General features: G+C 35.2%; 1 protein-coding gene across 1 annotated transcript in view; it reads left to right on the top strand.

Moving 5' to 3' along the window:
• The first annotated feature begins 437 nt into the window (after window positions 1-437).
• The window catches only part of LOC147581093 (large ribosomal subunit protein eL18-like), a 112,024-nt gene continuing 91,229 nt past the window's right edge, over window positions 438-21,232 (top strand). The window contains exon 1 of the mRNA XM_086708405.1: window positions 438-568. Coding sequence (XP_086564531.1) covers window positions 438-568 — 131 coding nt within the window. The remainder of the gene's footprint in view (window positions 569-21,232) is intronic.

A 21,232-nucleotide genomic window follows, 5' to 3' on the forward strand; every position in this document is an offset into this window, starting at 1 on the left:
AGACACTGCTGATTGGTGGAAATAAAATAGTGAGGAACATTACCTATGTGGTAGGCAGAATTCTAAAATGACGACCAATATCCCTGCCCCTAATATACATATCCTGTATAATCTCATCCTCTTGAGAACAGGTGTCACCTGTAAATATGATGAATATCATCCCCACGGTTAGGTTATATTATATGACACAGTATGCTTTAAAAAAGGGAGATTAAAAAATTTTTAAAAGGGGCACCTGGGTGGCTTATTAATAAGCATCTGACTCTTGAATCCGGCTCAGTTCATGACCTCACAATTTGTGAGATGGAGCCCCCAATCAGGCTACGTGTTGAAAGCACAGAACATCCTTGGGATTCTCTCTCCCTCTCTCTCTGCTCCTTCCTGGCTTGCACTATCTCTCATACTCTCTCAAAATAAATAAATAGGGAGGAGTCAACATGGTGGAGAAGGAGGGGGACCTGAAGTTCCCTCGTCCCTCAAACACAGCAGTATTGAGGCCAGAAGACTTGGAATTTCATGAATTTAGGCTACAGTGTGACAGAAACATCTCCAGGGGCCCACGGGGACAGTTTGGCATGCCATAGGTGCGTAATTATGAGCTGGAAGAGATAAAATGGGTAGTGTAGGCATGGAGGGAAGGGATCCCCTTCTGTAGAGAGACAAAAAGAAGAGAACGAAAAGCTGTGGAAGTGTAGGATTGTATGTGGACTAGAGAAAAACCATGGAGCAAGGAACAGAAAAAAATGGAGAAAGAGCCAATTTCTAACTCATTCCAGGGTTGCCTGCCATGCTGTTCATGTGCTTGGGGAGAAAGGGAGCCTGCTCCGGGCTCAGTAGTAAGCTCAGAGGTACAGTTGTAGAGGGCAGTCCCCTTCGCTGAGTGCTGTGGGAAGAAGGCATTTGGCCACTTCAAGGACAAAAGACCCTGCAGGCACCTGCCAGCCAGAGGCCCTTTGTCAGCTGGCTGGGCAGAGTGCCTCAATCCTGGAACCAGGGTACATGGAGTGGGATCCTTTAAGACATGGGGGTTTGAATCCCAGCCAAGCACCTGGGAGGCAGTAGAGACTGTGGAGCAAGACAAACTGGTGTGCTTGTGCCCACCCTGGCACTGTGAGGAGCCAGAGTCCCTTTGTCAGCTGGCTGGGCAGAGTGGCACTACTCCAGAACTAGGGTGCATGAAGCCGGATCCTTTAAGACATGGAGTCTGAATCCCAGCTGAGTGCCTGGGAGGCACAGGAGACTGTGGAGTGCAAAAAAAACGGCCCACTCCCAGCACTGTGAAGATGGCTTGAACACAGTGGTTTGGGACACCCGGTCCTGGGAGGAGAGACTGGGATGTTGCCAATTTTCTCCCCATCACCAACAATGTGGGACTTAAGGGAAAGGACAATGGGCCCACAGTGGAGGCGGAACCCACCTACACCAAACCAGGTCCTTCTTTGCCTAGTAACTGCGTATCTACCAGAGCAAAACTGACACTGTCCAGATGAGACAGCCCCTCCTCCAGACCAGCACAGCTACCAATTTCAAGGCAGCATCAGATATCAGTACAGTGGTTTTGCATTTTCTGATTTGATTTGTGGTCAATTCTTATGTTATGTATTATATATTTATTATTTATTATATTATATATTATGTGTATATATGTATTATTATATTACATATATGTATATATTATATACATAAAATATATAATATATATTATTATAATATATATAATATATATTATAATATACAATTATACAACTATACAATATATATTATAATATATAATTATACATATATATTATTATATGTATATAATATATTATATTATTATATATTATATGTATATAATATATATTATATATTATATGTATATAATATATATTATATATTATATGTATTACATATTTATTTATATACATAAATTATATTTATTTATAAATATATAGTTATATATATTATAAAATACATTTTACATATACACATATAAATACATAAATTATGTATATATAAAATACATAAAATGTGTATATATATATATAATACATAAAATGTGTGTGTGTGTGTATATATATATGTGTGTGTGTGTGTGTATATATATATATATATAATTTCTTCCCTTCTCTATTATGGTTATTCTAGTTGTTGGTTTGTTTAAGCAGACATTTTTAATCTATTCTTTTTACACCTCTTCTGTATCTCCTTTCTTATTTTCCTCTCTCTCAGGATTAAGCCAAATATTTTCTCTGATATTCTGCCTGGTCAATTTTTTTTCTTTTCTTTTTCTCCACCCCTATCATTTCTCTCTTTGTATTGTATAAGGCTTCTTCCACCATCTCCTCCTTTTTAAAATTTTTTCCAGGGTTACTTCAATGAACAAATCAAAACACACCTGGGAGGTCCAATCCACCAATACAAATAGGGAGATAAAGCAATCAGAGTCACAACAACAAAGAGCATGCAACACACTCCAAAAACACCTGAAAGGCCAGGCCCTGGACAGTGTATGACTCCTTGTTAACACAGTAGTGCTCACAGGTGCAGGGCACATAACAAGCTATTAAAACACATAAGGGACAGAAAACTAGCTAAAATGACAAAACAGAAGAATTCTCAAAAGAAATTCCAGGAAGAAGTGACAGAGAATTGCTCAAAACAGATATAAGCAATGTATCTGATCAATAATTTAGAATAGTCATAAGATTAATAGCTGGGCTTGAAAAAAAGCATAGAAGACAGCAGAGAATCTATTGCTGCAGAGATCAAGGAACTAAGAAATTGTCACAATGAATTAAGAAATGCCATAAATGATGTGCAAAATAAACTAGATGCAGTGACAGCAAGAATGAAGGAAGCACAGAAATAATGAAATAGAAGATAAAATTATGGAAAATGGTGAAGCTGAGAAAAAGAGATAAGAAAATACTAGACCACAAGGGGAGAATTAGAGAACTAAGTGATTTGATGAAATGTAATAAATCTGTATCAAAAGAGTTCCAGAAGAAGAGAGACAGAAAAGGGCAGAAGGTTTACTTGAACAAATTATTGCTGAGAACTTCCCTAACCTGGAGAAGGAAACAGACATGCAAATCCAGGAAGCACAGAAAACTGCCTTCAGATTTAACAAGAATAGGTCTTCTCCAAGGTGTATCATGGTGAAACTGGCAAAATACAGTGTTAAAGAGAGAATTCTGAAAGCAGCTATGGACAAATGGGCCTTAACCTGTAATGGTAAACACATAAGGATAGCATCAGATGTGTCCACTGAAACCTGGCAGGCCGGAAGGGAGTGTCAGGAAATATTCAATGCACTGAATAGGAAAATTATGCAGCAAAGAATCCTTTATCCAGAAAGGCTGTCATTCAGAATAGAAGGAGAGATAAAGGCTTTCCTAGACAAACACTGAAGGAGTTCATGACCACTAAACCAGCCCTTCAAGAGATCCTAAGGGGGACTCTGTGAGTGGCATGGTGCAAAGACTACAGAGGACCAGAGACATCACCATAAGCATGAAACCTACAGATAACACAATGACTCTAAATCCATATCTTTCAATAATAACTCTGAATGTAAATGGACTAAATGCTCCAATCATAAGACATAGGGTATCAGAATGGATAAAAATAAAAAAAAAATAAACAAGATCCATCTATATTCTGCCAACAAGAGACTCATTTTAGACCTGAGGACACCTTTAGATTGAAAGTGAGGGGACAGATAACCATCTATCATGCTACTGGAAGTCAAAAGAAAGCTGGAGTAGCTGTACTTATTATCAGACAAACTAGATTTTAAACGAAAGGTCGTAACAAGAGATGCAGAAGGGCATTATATCATAATTACAGGGTCTATACATCAAGAAAAGCTAACAATTGTAAATGTTTATACCCCCAACTTGATAGAACCCAAATATATAAATCTATTAATCACAAATATAAGTAATATAATTGATAAGAATACAGTAATTGCAGGGGACTTTAATACTCCACTTACAACAATGGACAGAACATCTAGGCAGAAAATCAATAAAGAAACAATGGTCTTGAATGATACACTGAACCAGGTGAACTTGATAGATATGTTCAGAACTTTTCATTCAAAAAAAGCAGAATACATTCTTCTAAAGTGCACATGGAACATTCTCCAAGATAGATCACAAACTGGGTCACAAAACAGCCCTCAATAAATACAAAAGAATTTAGATCATACCATGCATATTTTCAGATCACAATGCTATGAAACTTGAAATCAACCACAAGAAAAAATTTGGAAAGCCTCCAAATACATGGAGGTTAAAGAACACCCTACTAAAGAATGAATGGGTCAACCAGGAAATTAAAGAAGAAATTAAAAATTATATAGAAGAAAATGAAAATGAAAACATGACAGTCCAAACCCTTTGGGATGCCTAAAAAGGCAGTCCTAACAGGAATACATTGTGATCCAAGCCCATCTCAAGAAAAAAGAAAAATCCCAAATACAAAACCTAACCACACACCTAGAGGAACTAGAAGCAGAACAGCAAAGAAACCCCAAAGCCAGCAGAAGAAGACAAATAATAAAAATTAGAGCAGAAAGAAACAATATACAATCCAAAAAAACAGAAGAATAGATCAGTGAAACTAAGAGCTGGGTGGGTTTTTTTTTTTTTTTTTTTTGAAAAAATAAACCAAATTGACAAACTCCTAGCCAGACTTTTCAAAAAGAAAAGAAAAAGAACCCAAATAGATAAAATCACGAAGAGGAGAGATCACAACCAACACCACAGAAATACAAACAATTATTAGAGAATACTATGAAAAACTATATGCCAACAATCTGGACAACCTGGAAAAAAATGGACAGATTCCTAGACACCCACACACTACCAAAACTCAAATGGGAAGAAACAAAATTTGAATAGACCCATAACCAGCAAAGAAATTGCATCAGTTATCAAAATATCTCACCAAATAAGAATCCTGGGCCAGATGGCTTCCCAAGGGAATTCTAACAGACATTCAAAGCAGAGTTAATACATATTCTTCTCAAGCTGTTCCAAAAAAATAGAAATGGAAGGAAAGATTTAGGATACATTACTATGATTCCCAAACCAGACAGAGACCTCACTAAATGGGGGAATTACAAGCCAATATCCCTGATGAATGTGGATGCAAAAATTCTCAACAAGATGCTAGCAAATGGAATTCCTCAGCATATTAAAAGATTTATTCACCAGGATCAAGTGGGATTCATTTTTGGGCTGCAGGGCTGGTTCAATATTTGCAAATCAATCAATGTGATACATCACATTAACAGAAGAAAGGATAAGAACCATATGATCCTGTCAATAGATGCAAAAAAAGTATTTGACAAAATACAGCATCTTTTCTTAATAAAAACATTCAAGAAAGTTAGGGTAGAAAGACTATACCTTAACATCATCAAAGCCGTATCTGAAAAGCCCACAGATAATAACATCCTCAATGGAGAAAAACTGAAAGCTTTCCCCCTGAGATCAGGAACACAACAGGGATGTCCACTCATACCACTGTTGTTGTGTTGTTGTGTTCCAACCAACATAGTGTTGGAAGTCCTAGCCTCAGCAATCAGACAATAAAATGAAATGAAAGGCATCCAAATTGGAAAAGAAGAAGTCAAACTTTCACTTTTTGCAGATAACAGACACTCTACATGGAAAACCCAAAAGACTCCACCAAAAAGCTGCTAGAATGGATATATGAATTCAGCAAACTTGCAGGATACAAAACCAATGTATAGAAATCTGAGAAATCAAGAAATTGATCCCATTTACAATTGCACCAAGAACCATAAAATACCTAGGAATAAATCTAACCAAAGAGGGAAAAGATCTGTATGCTGAAAACTATAGAAAGCTTATGAAAGAAATTGAAGAAGACACAAAGAAATGGAAAAACATTCCATGCTCATGGATTCGAAGAACAAATATTGTTAAAATGTCAATACTACCCAAAGCAATCTGCACATTCCATGCAATCCCAATCAAAATTGCACGGGTACTCTTCTCAAAGCTAGAACAATAAGTCCTAAAATTTATCAAACCACAAAAGACACTAAATAGACAAAGTAGTGTTGAAAAAGAAAACCAAAGCAGGAGGCATCACAATCTTGGACTTTAGCCTCTACTACAAAGCTGTGATCAACAAGATAGTATGGTATTGGCACAGAAACGGACATACAGATCAACGGAATAGAATAGAGAACCCAGATCTGGACCCACAAATGTATGGCCAAATAATATTTGACAAAGCAGGAAAAAGTATCCAATGGAAAAAAGTCTCTTAATAAATGGTGCTGGGAGAACTGGACAGCAACATGCAGTAGAATGAAACTGAACCACTTTCTTATACCATACACAAAAATAAGGTCAAAATGGATAAAAGACCTAAATGTGAGACAGGAAACCATCAAAACCCAAGAGGAGAAAACTGGCAACAACCTTTTTGACCTCAGCTGCTCAATTTCTTGCTTGGCATGTCTCTGAAGGCAAGGGAATTAAAAGCAAAAAATGAACTATTGGGACCTCATCAAGATAAAATGCTTCTGCACTGCAAAACTAAAAGGCAACCGATGGCATGGGAGAAGATATTTGCAAATGACATATCAGATAAAGAGTTAGTATCCAAAATCTATAAAGAACTTCCCAAACTCAACACCTGAAAAACAAATAATCCAGTGAAGATATGGGCAGAAGACACAAATACACATATTTCCAAAGAAGACATCCAGATGGCAAACGGACACACGAAAAGATGTTCAACATTACCCACCATCAAAACAAATACAAATCAAAAGGAAAATAAAATCAAAACCACATTGAGATACTACCTCACACTGGTCAGAGTGGCTAAAATTAACAACTCAGGAAACAAGAGATGCTGGTGAGAATGTGGAAAAACAGGACCCTCTTGCACTAATGTTGGGAATGCAAACAGTGCAGCCACTCTGGAAAACAGTGTGGAGATTCCTCAAAAAATTAAACATAGAACTACCCTATTACCCAGCAATATCACTACTAGGAATTTATCCAAAGGATACAAGAGTGCTGATTCATAGGGGCACATGGACCCCAAAGTTTATAGCAGTGATTTCAACACTAGCCAAGTTACAGAAAGAGTCCAAATGTCCATCAATTGATGAAAGGGTAAAAAAGATGTGGTATATATATAATGGAATACTACCTGCAATGAGAAAGAATGAAATCTTGCCATTTGCAACAATGTGGATGGAATTGGGGGGTATTATGCTAAGTGAAGTAAGTCAGAGAAAGACAGATATCATATGTTTTCACTCACGTGTGGAACTTGAGAAACTTAACAGAAGACCATGGGGGAAGAGAAGGGGAAAAAAGTTTCAAACAGAGAGGGAGGCAAACCATAAGAGACTCTTAAATACAGAGAGCAAAATGAGGGTTAATGGTGGGGGGGTGGAGAAGAAATTGGGTGATGGGCATTGAGGTGGACACTTGTTTGGATGTGCACTGGGTGTTGTATGTATGCAACCAATCCCGGGAATCTACCCCCGAAGCCAAGAGCACCTTGTATACACCGTATATTAGCCAACTTGACAACAAATTATATAAACAAACAAACAAACAAGCATAAAAAAGTGAGATTATCCTAGGTGATCCCAATCTAATCAGAGGGGCCCTAAAAGTGACTGGACCTTTCCTGAAGGGAGACAACATGTAAATTCAATCAACATGAGAGAGATTGGAAATGTGAGAGAAACAATACAGGTAGCCATGTCCCAAGGACCTGTAATTAGCCTCTAGAAGCTGAGAGCTGTGCCTGGCCAGCAGCCAACAAGAAAACAGGAAACTCTTACTTAAAAATAAAAATCTTAAATTAAAAAATGGGGCACCTGACTGCCTCAGTTGGTAGAGCATGTGACTCTTGATCTTGGGATTGTAAATTTGATCCCCACATTGGGTGTAGAGATTACTTAAACATAAAAATCTTAAAACAAAAACAAAAACAGGGACTTCAGGCATGCAGTCATAAAGAGATATATTCTGCCAACAGGCGGAGAGAACTTGGAAATGGCCTTAGTTGAGTCTCCAGATGAGGATATATTCAGCTGACACCTTGATTTCAACCTACTGAGAACCCAACCATACTATGCTAGATTCCTGATTCACAGAAAATCGGTAATACATTTGTGTTTTGTTTTTTTATTTTTGGGACAGAGAGAGACAGAGCATGAACGGGGGAGGGGCAGAGAGAGAGGGAGACACAGAATCGGAAACAGGCTCCAGGCTCCGAGCCATCAGCCCAGAGCCTGACGCGGGGCTCGAACTCACGGACCGCGAGATCGTGACCTGGCTGAAGTCGGCTGCTTAACCGACTGCGCCACCCAGGCGCCCCTACATTTGTGTTTTTTAAAGCTACTCAATTGTGGTAGCTTCTCACACATGCATAGAAAACTAATACAATCTATTTAATCTGTTTCATGGAACCTACAGTTTCCTAGAAAATAGGAAGAGAAGAAGAGCAGATAAATAATATCTTTTTTTTTTTTTTAAGAAGGCTCTCTATCAGTATGAGATTGGGGTTGAACATGGCATGGAAATGGGATCTTTTATGTCAGAAGAGATTGGTAGTGGTTGGCTACTGAAGACCAAGTAACAGACCTGAGATTAGTGTGGTGGTAGCAGAGATTGAGCAAAGAGGACCTATTAAGAGACATTATGAGGCAATATTGAGGGACCAGAACAATATGATATGAGAGGAGATATTAAAAGAAAAGATGAACATCCATATGAGGCCAGTCATAGTCTACAATATTGGATATTCCCTTAAATCTAAGTCACACTGAGGCATCGGCTTCCAGCTTTAGCAAGAGGAAAATTGGGACACTGATCACTTAACATATCACCAACTTTTGTTACATTATTTGTGCCACACTCAAATTTAATATTATCACCATTATTCTATATTTTTATTCAATGTTAAGAATTAACACATGTTAAGGCATAAATATGAGTTACAAAGCCTGAGAACTTCTCTAAGTAATTTAAATATACTGCTATATTATTGCTAGACTCCAATGATGCCCAACTAGCTAAATGACCCTTTTGAATTATAACACAACTTTTGGAATCAACTTTCTCTATACTCATGTCACAGATTATCAGTTTTGAATTTGTGATTTATTTAATCTCTTGATCCACTAGATTATGCATTCAAGCAATTACAAAAAGATTTACATACACTGTGTATAATATTATTTGTCTTATAAGTGAGATTCTCTTTCCCAGATCCTGACATGTGAAAGTCAATTTAGCTACCTAAAAGTTGTGGTATAGAGTTTTTCTCTGAAATATTTATAAATGGTACTTTTTGTCTTCTGGCATTTAGTGTTGCAGAGATAGCTGAGGTCAGGTTGATTTTAGTTCTTACTACAAAAAATATGACATTTCATTTTGCTTTGCCTTTACTGTTTTGACTTTTTTTTTTTTACTAAATGAGAGAAAAATATTTTTATCATTTATATTCATTTGCCTGTTTTTAAATTTTTGTTGCTGTTGTTGAGTTTATGATTTGTGTTGATGTTTCCCATAACATGGTACTTTCAATGGATATATTTGAGACTGTTTCAGTTCTGCAAAGTTGTCTTCATTTGTCTTTCTTATTCTCATTCCAATCATTATGTCAGCTAATTTTGATGTTTTCCTCTATTTCCTTTTTATTTTTTGAGAGATTTATTACAGGATTTTTCTCAAAATCTGACTTGATTTTCCTTGATACCAATTCTGTTTCTCATTGGATGGCACAAAATGTTTTATATTCCATTTTTTTAGATGACTTAAATTTTGTTTCCTTTACATATTTACTTATTATTTCTGTTTCCACAGAAACTTGCTATATGTTCCAGTTTCTCAGTTGTAATGTTTCCTATTATTCTTTTCACACTTTTCTTCTGATTCCTGCAATAAATTGTTTATGAGATCTGTTCATTCTTTAAATACCAAAGCAATATTGCCTTCCACTTTATCTGTTGAATTTTTTTTAATTGGGTGCCTACAAATACGGAAAGTGGTTATAATAAAAAAGAAAAAAAATTGTTCCAGGAAAAGTGACATCAGTAAAAAACATTAAAGAAACTCTTTGGAGATATTTCATGACACTGAAAATGCAAAGGATAAAATGTTGGGAGCTGACCCAAACTTAGAAAGGAGTATGACAATTTGCCAAGATGCAGAAAATTCTCACTCTGTACTGTAAGTTATATGATGAAATGAAAAGGCCAGCATTATTAAAAAAGAACTTTTGATTTTTTTCAAAGAAATAAAACATTTCAATTTTCAATATTTCTAATGTTTCAATTACAGTATACCAAGTATTAGTTTCACTATTTTTTCACTTCCCTGTACATTTATAACTGCCAGTACTTTTTTTTAATTTTTGACAAGGTTTTAAAAGTCACAGAACAATTGTAACTTTTCCCATTGATTATTAAGATTGCTTTGTGCAATTTCAGTTTGTATCGTTATTATTGCTGTCCTATATTACCCCACAAAGTGAAGACTTTCTGTATTAGGTCTGTATAATCACATTTATACAAAGTCTATATGCTATCATCTATAGTCACTCATTCTATCGATTTTTGAGGATGGGGAAAAGATTGACAAGAAAAGAACAATAATTATTTTTAAATAAGAAAGTAATTTCTCATTGAATTAGTGCTTTCCTATGATTTTTGAATTTCTAAAATAAATAAGTAAATATAAACATTATCCTATTTATACTTTAAATCATATGTGTTGTTGGAGAGGGGGTATTGTTCTTTAGCTGACATAGATGTTTATTGAGTTGATTTATCAACATTATGTTAGAAGAGATATGAAATAAATATTCATGCTACCTAGCATCATAGTCCTAAAAATGATGCTGTTATTTGCATATGCACAAGTGAGGCTCATAACCTGGGAAGCTTCCCTCAGAGCCTTTACATGACAGTAGGACACAGTACTCTTCAGTCTCTGCCACCAATAATTCAATCTGATTTCTTTCCTTCAGGAGCAACTGTCATCTAGGAAATTTGCTTAAATAACAGCAAAAGCATAGATTGTCATTTATTTTATTATTCTATTCCCGTTCTAGCTAGATAAGAGCAGAAAGATAATTAATTCAGTGATGAGTTACAGGTAAAATGCCATTTCAGCTATTATGAAATAAATGGAGGATTACAGTAGAGAGACATGGTGGCATACTTGTGAGGGACAATGCTTTCACTTCTTTTCAGGCTCTTTCTGTCCTCAATGATAAATATTCATCATTTAGTACTGCAGTCTAGGCAATTGTATGTTAGATGGATAGATAGATAAATACATAGATAGATGTTGTACAGATGTATATTAGAACAAAAATATTTCAAAATTTTAAACTACTTTTTTATCACATTTTTAAATAATTCAGATGGACATAGTTATCTTTTAAGTATAAAAATATTCATCATTGGATGGTAAATGCTATTACATCATAATTAAAAAAATTTTTTTTAAGTTTATTTACTTTTGAGAGAGAGAGAGAGAGTGAGTGGGAGAGAGAGAGAGAGAGGGAGACACAGAATCCAAAGCAGGCTCCAGTCTCTGAGCCATCAATACACAGCCTGATGCAGGGCTTGAACCCACAAACTGCAAGATCATGACCTGATCTGAAGTCAGATGCTTAACCAACTGAGCCATGCAGGTGTCCCTAAAATGTTTATTTATTTATTTTTGAGAAAGAGAGAGAGATAGCACGAGTAGGGGAGGAACAGAGAGAAAGAGGGAGACACAGAATCTGAAGCAGTCAAGCTGTCAGCTCAGATCCCAATGCGGGGCTCGATCCCACAAACCATGAGATCATGACCTGAGCTGAAGTTGAATACTTAACCGACTGAGCCACCCAGGTGCCCCTAAAACACATTTTTATAATCTAATCTATCCTACTGATACTCACAAGAATTATGAGCATCTGGTAAATATTTTTAATATTATAAAATGTTAAAACTTGAAAGTAGCATGCTTATGTTATAAACGACAGAAATGTAGCTAAATGCCAAAAGAAGGCAAACTAAATGACCCACAAGAGATAAAAAATTCATATTAGGATATTGTTTTGATATGTATGACAAAATATTCACATAAACGGGTGTGTTATCTTTAATCAAAGTCCATAATCCTGCTTTCCCCATCTTTATTAACATCACACATCTGAAGTCTATATTCTTAAAGTATTGTGAAGGTTGGAGAAGGTAATGGATCAGGTCCTGTTTACATTTTCCTTATATTTTCCTAACATTATACAAATAAGGAATGATTGTGATCATTTTCTTATTTTACATGAATATTTTTTAAAAATACACTTTTGTTTATAGCATAAAGAGTTCAGGAATTTCTCTTCATTACTTTCTCCCTTCTATAAATATAATTGAGTGTCTACTGTATGCCAGGGTCTGTACTATGCAATTATATCAAATAAGATTTCACTCCTTCCCTAAAGGAGATTACAACCTAAAAAAAAAGAAAAAAAAATCATTCAGGGTTCTGATAGAGTCTGACAGAAGACGGAGTAAAAATGAGACTACTGGATGTTCAGGAAAACTTCTGAAAAAAAAGAATATACTTGACCTGTGTATTGGAAGATAAATAATAATTAGCAAGTAAATAAGAAAAAGGGTATATATGTGTGTCAAGAGAACATGAACCTGAAAGTTCAGTATGTAAAATAAATAGAGATATAAAACATATATAGTACTTATTCAGTGGTCTATTCTTGTAAAGATGTTGGAAAGAAAAATAAGATACTGCTTCCTTTCTCATAAAGTTTATAAACTAATAAAGGAAAAAAAATCAGATATACGTGCAGTTGTAATGCAAGGTAGAATGTGCCACAAACAAAATACCAAAAATATTCTGAAGTTCAGCAATGGGAGAAAACATGTCTGGTTCTAGGGATAACGAAATATGTGGCCTTGAAATAGTAGTTAAAGAATAGGTAGGACTTCTGTAGATCTATTTTTGAGGGATAATTCAGTCATGAGTAACAAAAATAGTCATGGAAAACACTGAATATCCTGGGAAAACTGACCAATTTGATTGAAGAGACTCCGTTTGCTTTAAAGACAAGTAGTAAGAATCAAAGAAAGAGAAAAAGTGACTTTGATTGGAATGTTAAGGAAAACAACATATGTTTATACAGTTACTTTTATAGTAAGTAATAAGGAAGAATTTTAAATGCTTAAACAGCTCATCTGATTATATTCTGTTATGACATTAAGGTAGAATATGTAAATGGTTTTATGCATGTAAATACACAAATACACACCAACACAAACATTTTAACAATAGATTATATTGTGTACCCTATTTTTAATCTATCTTTTAATGTAATATAATTGTGGATGTTTTCCATACCACTAATGATTTTATACTAATGATTTAAAATAAAAATGCCTGTTAAAGGAATAAGGGACATTTTATATATATATACACACACACACACAGACATATATATGCAAATATAGATCTAGATTTACATTTAGGTTGTTTTGTATAATTATATTATTTTACGAGTTATTATTATTATTTTTTAAATTAATTAATTTATTTTGAGTTTATTTATATTTGAGAAAGAGAGAGAGAGAGAGAAGAAGCAGGGGAAGGGCAGAGAGAGAGAGAGAGAGAGGGAAACATAGAATCCGAAGCAGGCTCCAGGCTCTGAGCTATCAGTGCACAGCCCAACACAGGGCTTAAACCTACTAATCGTGAGATTGTGACCTGAGCTGAAGTCAGACACTTAACCAACTGAGCAACTAAGGCACCCAATTTTATGAAATTAAAAAATATATATATAATAATTCTTGTGAATAAACCTGAGCAAGTCTTGTCATGAAAATTTCCAGATATTCCCCACATATATTTCCTAGAAGATTACTGTATTGATAGGTGTAAACATTTTAAGAATGAATTTCTTTGTCCTTATTTGTAGTCAAGACAAAGTAATTTGTATCTGGCTATAAGAATAGACAAAATATATAAAGAATATATAATATATAATATATATACACACACACAGGCACTGAATAACGGAAATAATTGGGATCCTGGAGAGAAGGGCAGTGGGTGAGGCCACAACTATCACAGGTTTTCATTTGCAAGCACTTTCCAGACCATCATGTATTGGGAAATGGTGCCTAAATGAAGAACAGTCTTTTCTGGGCTGAAGAGGAAGAGATAAGTTTCAGAAGACTGTAATGGATGGAATTTCCAGGGAAGGACATTAGACAGAAAGAAGATTTATTTATGTGGGTGGGTTGAAATAGGCCAGAAGCCTATGTGGAGAATCTCTAAGCCCTTAGCCTAAGGTGGGGTCCTGAGTTTGTACAGGAGAACTTTGTAAAAGCTCACAAGGAGGAACTACTGGGGAACAAACAGATGAACAGATTCCAGAGGCTGTCTAGGATCGAGTGGAGGCTCAGTGCACTCACTGAGCATCTCATTCAGTTGAGACCAGAGAGGGAAGCAAGACTTTAGGATTGATCAGGTTTTAGGGGCCATGACCTAAAACTCAAGACAAAACCAAAATGAAGTCATTACAAAAAGCCAATAAACACAACAAAAAACAAAAAAGCAAACCTGACCGGATCAAGAGAATTTTCTCTACTACAAACCCCTGCCAAAACAAAGCCCAAAACAAGGGATCATCCATAATATTTAATATATAATTTAAAGTCCCAAGCAAAAACTGATAGAATCCAATTTCGTCAGAACTCTGAAAAACAGTCAAAGGTTTACAACACCAAGCAAATGTTGAATCAAGGAAAAGCAACTAAAAAATAGTGAGAAAGTCTTGTAATATTTTTATTTGCCCTTGCCTCACCCCCTCCCCAATGCTGCAGATATTGTGAAGAGGGCAGCAACCCCACCCCCTTCCAGTGTGGAACCCTGGTCCCAGGCTTTGGAGGAGGCAGAGCAAACCTTATTACAGATAATTGGGTTTGTCTCTTCTAACCTATTTGGGGCCTACCAGAAGGACTGACTGATGCCAGGTGCTCCTCTTTGTTTTGTCTAACTAGGAGTGTACTCAAAGTAAGTAGATTTGCATTCCTCAAAAACATTTTAAAGTAAATGAGCAGCCTACAGCAGCCTGAGGCAAAAGATTACATCCTTGAGGCATTCTCAAGAGCACTAAAAGCCTGGGAGAAAAAGGTGGGGAAAGTTTCTGTGGGAGATTAGAACATTAAAGGGGCGCCTGGGTGGCGCAGTCGGTTAAGCGTCCGACTTCAGCCAGGTCACGATCTCGCGGTCCGTGAGTTCGAGCCCCGCGTCAGGCTCTGGGCTGATGGCTCAGAGCCTGGAGCCTGTTTCCGATTCTGTGTCTCCCTCTCTCTCTGCCCCTTCCCCGTTCATGCTCTGTCTCTCTCTGTCCCAAAAATAAATAAACGTTGAAAAAAAAAAATTTAAAAAAAAAAAAAAAAAAAAGAACATTAAAAAGTGCCATGTATAGGGGCCACCTGAGTGGCTCAGTTGGTTAAGCATCTGGTTCTTGGTTTCGGCTCAGGTCATGATCTCACTGTTCTGACAGTGCGGAGCCTGCTTGAGATTCTCTCTCTGTTCTCTCTCTGCCCTTCCCCTGCTCTCTTTCAAAAATAAATAAATAAAAACTTAAAAAGTGTCATGTATACATGCATGCACAAGATTCAGGACACCTACTTAGAAAAGACCAGAGAAGATCCTGCACTTTCACTGAAAATTCCTGTAGGCTCTGTGCAGGCAAGAAGTGAAGCCAGTGGCAGGGGCATGAATAGCCTGGCAAAGTAATGAAAAGGAGCCTCGGCACAGAGCCAGTGTGCAAAGAAGCAGGGGAAGGGTGGCTTTTTTTTTTTTTTTTTCTTCTCTTTGCCATTTCCCCTCATTGTCTTTCTAAATATTTGGCAATTTAATAGGAATAGGTATAATATCTCATTTTCTAAAGTGACTTCATTTTGTTTCTAGTATAGTTGAATCTCTTCCGTGAATTTTCACGGACATTTATATTTTTACCGTTCGAACTACTATTTTCATCCCTATTGCACCATGAAGAGCAATGATTCAATACTGTTTGAAGATATCGGTAAACTGCTAATGGATTTGATTTAATAAAAATTAAACTGTCTTCAGTAAGTCTTAGTTTTGAGAAATGTAGAGTTTAAAACAACTGCGAAAACTGAGTCAAATTTGGAAATAATCATGTGAAAGAATTTCTTAAAAAGAATAAATGGTATCGTGCCAGGAAAAAAAAAAAAACAATAAATTCCTTATTTTTTAAAAAACTGCCTCTTTATAACACCTATACTTTTGGCTTTCAGGGAAATTTTATGTCTGTAGGAGAACTTCAGGAACATCTGTTCTAGGCAGATGTTAATGGTCTCAACTTAGCATTTTGGTAATGAGAGGGGAAAAAATGTTCGTGAGGGAAAAGTGTTGAACCTTGTGAGGTCAAAAGGGTTGTTACAAACAGTGCAGTCTAAAGAAAGAATGAGAATGATTGCAAAGCTCTTGTAACTGCATCCCTATTGCTACCCTATTAACATATTTCTAAAACATGTCCCATCCTTTTAAATAGAAAATGTTAACGTTATATAGAATATTCAGTAAAAAATGAAATGCAAGACAGAGAACTGACTTAATAAGAAATTAGGTCAAACTAAGAAAATGGATGATTAAAATTTTCTTTTAATCGTCTCTAGATGTGATTAAACTTGCTGAATCTAAATTGTTGCATATAATTTGACAGCCTTCTGAGTTAGATGCAAATGCATGAGATCCAATTGGAAGCAACAGGAAAAAGGAGGCATGTTGTTTAGTATATTAAATTTCCATAGCAGGTGTATGCAATGAGGACAATGGCAAAATCAGACATGATTGGCCTACTAAGAGAAAGATTCTGATGCTGTAATTCACTCTCTGGCATTGATAGGAAATGTAAGACTCACTGCAGCTAAGGAAACATCGATTCCTCCGTCCACTGGGTCTGAAATAATTATGGGGTGAACTAGTCACATTTTCTGACTTATTCAAATTCACCATATTTCGTTTCATTTTTGAATTACTGATTGCATGCTAATTCTAAATAGTTTTGAAGCATACTTTCCCTGGTACTGTAATAGTGAATTCTTTATTAAATAAGCATATGAATTGCCATTAAAAGGCCATTAATAAATAAACTATAGATGAATCTGAACAATCTGTTAACTACTCGGCTATAATAATACTGTTGTTAGGTCATTTGCAAATACATAGACACACAAATAGCTTCCACTTTATACTATCCCTCTGTCCTCTACTCACCTTTCTTCCATTCAAATAAATGTGATCTTGTAGCTCTTGGGACAGATTTTGGAGAAAATCCGTGAATTCAAAATTAGAGGACAGAATAAACCCTAAAATTATGAAGCATTATGGAAGCAGATTCTCAGGTAGGATTCTTATGCTGTGCTAGACTCTCTACACGTGGCCTCTCTTCCCAAAATATTATCTTCTTTCATTTTCTGGAAAATCGTTTTTTGTTCTGTAGTCTTATTTGACACAGGCAATTTTGAGTTAGAAAGTCACTTTTAAATAAGTGAGTCAATCCCCTAAAAACCCCAAGGGTCAAGGAACCATAATTGCATGTTTGCACACATTAGTTTGATAGAATTGCTAAATTCCTAATGCCTAAATAGCTCAGTTGAAATTACAGTTGACTGTAAATTTAATATAAAGCAATTAAACAAATAAGAAAAAAAGACAGAACAGAAACTAATTTAGTTAAATTTGAATAGTCAAATTTCTGAATGTGTGAGTACTTTTTAACTTATTAGAGATTTTAGAAATAATAAATTTAAAAAATGATTGTGTGCATTAAATGTAAAATTATCTATATACTAGCATACAATTAAATGCAAATCCTAAACTACAAAATTGTAAAACAAATATGACAAATGTTATTCTATCCTTACATTTCTAAACATCATTTAAATTATTACAAAAAAGTTAAGAAATGGATGGATAAAATGACAATGAAAATAAAACAGACTACCCATGAATATATGGAAACTACCACAGTTTTAGAAGTGATTGCTTAAACATTGATTAAGATATTATGAGATGGTTATTTCACCAAATTAGTAATTACAAAAATGAGAATGCTCAAGACTGTGAGATTTGTAGGTAAGACATTTTCATAGTTGGATCGGGAGAATAGAAAGTTGTAAATATTGTGGAAAGCACTGCAATAATATACTTCAAGATATTTTCATTTTTTTGTCTTTTTTACCAATAGTTCTACTTCTTGGTGTCTATGTTAATAAAATAACCAAAATGTTAAAAAAATATATATGTCCATGGTAATAAATAGTAAAAGAGTGGATGTAATTGAATATCTAGCAACAAGGAAATATTTGATGTACAGAACATCCATAAATGAATTATAATGTAATCATTAAAATTATGTTCAGCAAATATTTCTAGGGAAGAAGAAATATTTAGGCTATAATGTTAAGTGATAATAAAAGGTATTAAGATATATCGAGTAACTGCATAGAAAAATAACGGAATGAAATTTGGAATATTGAGAGTAATCTCCATGTTGCAAAATTCAGGTATTTAAAAAAAAATTCTCCTTTGTACTTTTCAGTATTATCATCATAAGCATGAATTATTTTATATCAAATGTTAATATTATTTAATGGAGATGTAAAAGAGAGAGGCTATTTAATTTTGGTTAAAACAGCCTCAGTTCAGGGGCACCTGGGTGGCTCCATCAGCTAAGCATCTGAATCTAGATTTTGGCTCAGGTCATGAGATCTGACAGTTCATGAGATCAAGCCCTGCGTGTGGCTCTGCACTGACAGCGTGGAACAATAAACTTAAAAACAAAAACCGGTCTTAGTGCGTGCACTTATTCATGCATTCAACTGACAAATAACAAACAACAAAGGGAAGTGATATATGAAGCAGCACATTACATGTGGATACTCCTAGTATTTCTGTAGAGCTACTCTGAGTAGTCTGTATAGGAGAAAAATTAGGCCTGATATTGAAAATTTTGGGAAGGTCTACGAAGCTACTGACTGAAATTAAATGCAAAAATAAATCCATCTTTGTACTTTAGAGAGACAACTCTGAAAGAACTATAGAGGATGATGGAATGAAAGAAGGCTGGAGGCAGAGTTGGGGTTGGTGAGTACCACAAGAGTCCTATGGAATACTATGAACACCTGAACTAGAGCATTGGCAGTAAGTGTGGAGAAGAATGTAAGGCATCCTCAGGATGGAGAGCCAACAGGACCTGATAAGCAATTGTATACGGTGGTGAAGGAAGGGAGGTATCAAGATGTCCATTTGTTGTCTCAGGCAACTGAGTGGGCAGTGACATCATGCACTGAGATACACAAAAGCGATAGATTTTGGCTTAAAAAAATACTAGGAATTTTAGAAGAGGTACCACATTAACTCTTATTTTGTATCTTGCATGTAATCAGTTCCACAGATACTATGAGCAAGACCCTGCACAGGACCCAGAACAAGCACCAACTTCAAGATTTTGCCTGGGGCCAGCCCAGGGTACAAATAACTTGTGTAATTTCCATAATGGGATTTTAATGGATAAAACCCTCTGGATTATTTTTTTTTTCTTTCTTTCAGAAGAGTGCCAATATCTTATGTAATACCAATATACAAGTGTGAACAGGATATATTAGGAGAATAGCCTAAGGCTGTTTTTATACATGTGGTATCAGGGGTGATTACAGTTTCATTTTCTCACATAACTGAGTCAGACACAGCTCCTCTGTGTAGGGATGCATAGCTGCCATGTAGCAAGTCACAGCTGACCTATTTGAACAAATTAGTGAGCAAACATCCTGTGACTATTTCTAACAGAGACAATACTCACAGCAGTCTGTTTTCTTACTCACTAAATAAAAGTTTTTAAAGCAATTCTGCTTATTAAAAACAACAACAAAATAAAATAAAACAATTCATTTTAGATATTGTTTGCAAAGCAAACTGAAACACCTGTAAGTAATGTTTCCTAAACAGAATTGTCTTGACAAAATTTACAAATTTATTTATAGAAATAATGCAAAAAAAGAGAGAAATGCTCATTCATGGATATATGGGTATATATATCTTAGATATACAGATATCTAAGGCTAAAAATACTGATATATAATGGCTTTAACCCAAATTTGATATATAATTGTAGACAAGTATGAAAAAAACTTCTAAAAGTCAACTTGTGGGTCTCTGCTGAATGATCAATTTATTTCTTGCCTCTAATGGCACATTTCATTAATTCAATTATTACATTTGAGTTTCCATAGTTTGAATAGAATCCTACCAGTTATGTTTCTGTTTGCTTTTGGGCATGATTGCATAAATAACAATAATGATTGCCTCCTTCATGCATGAAATAACATTTGATTTTAATAAATAATGCTAAGTTTAAATTTACACATGGTGATATAGGAACATTCTTCAAACTATAGATACAGTATGATTCAGTCATGTCCCATAGGTGAGCTAAGAGGAAGAAAAAAAAAGTCATGCTCACTTATAGTAAAGAATGCAAACTTTCATTGCAAAGTTATTTGACTTAAAATTCCATTTCACTTTGAAAATTTTCAATCAGCAACTACACAGTTTTATGTATTATTGCTCTAAATACTAAATGACACAAACATCAGCTTGTAATAAGTATATCCTTAGTTCTTACAGTAAACAAAAACAGAGAGGAAAACACACGAAACATAAAATTCAGTAAAAAAGAAAACATAAGTAGATACTGAACTTGTATAATGAATAAATATTTTTTACCCAGGTTCAGCATTCCATTTACATTTTCAAAAAATATTTTACCAGTGGATATTCCTAATAGAAACTTACAGCCTTTGGGTCACTCATTGCTCATGTAGCTGCATAGTACAAACTGTAAGAGACACTCCATTCTAACTAGAAATAGCACCTACTAGAGTATACTTTTGAAGTTTCTGAAACCAAATATATTTAAAAGGTTTTTTTCTATTTCCTTTGATATTCAACCTTGATCAATTTTCATTTGAAGAGGTAATTGTAAAATCCCCAGAGTCCCCAAAACAACATAATTAGACATTCAAGCACAAATTCAAACAAAATGAGTTCCCATTTACCAAAGCAAATGATGTGAACATCTTACCTTTTGTCTAAATACATTGATCATTTTAATTACAAATCAT

This window comes from Puma concolor, chromosome B2, assembly GCF_028749965.1.
Source record: "Puma concolor isolate L17-30 chromosome B2, mPumCon1.1.hap2, whole genome shotgun sequence".
NCBI lineage: Eukaryota > Metazoa > Chordata > Mammalia > Carnivora > Felidae > Puma > Puma concolor.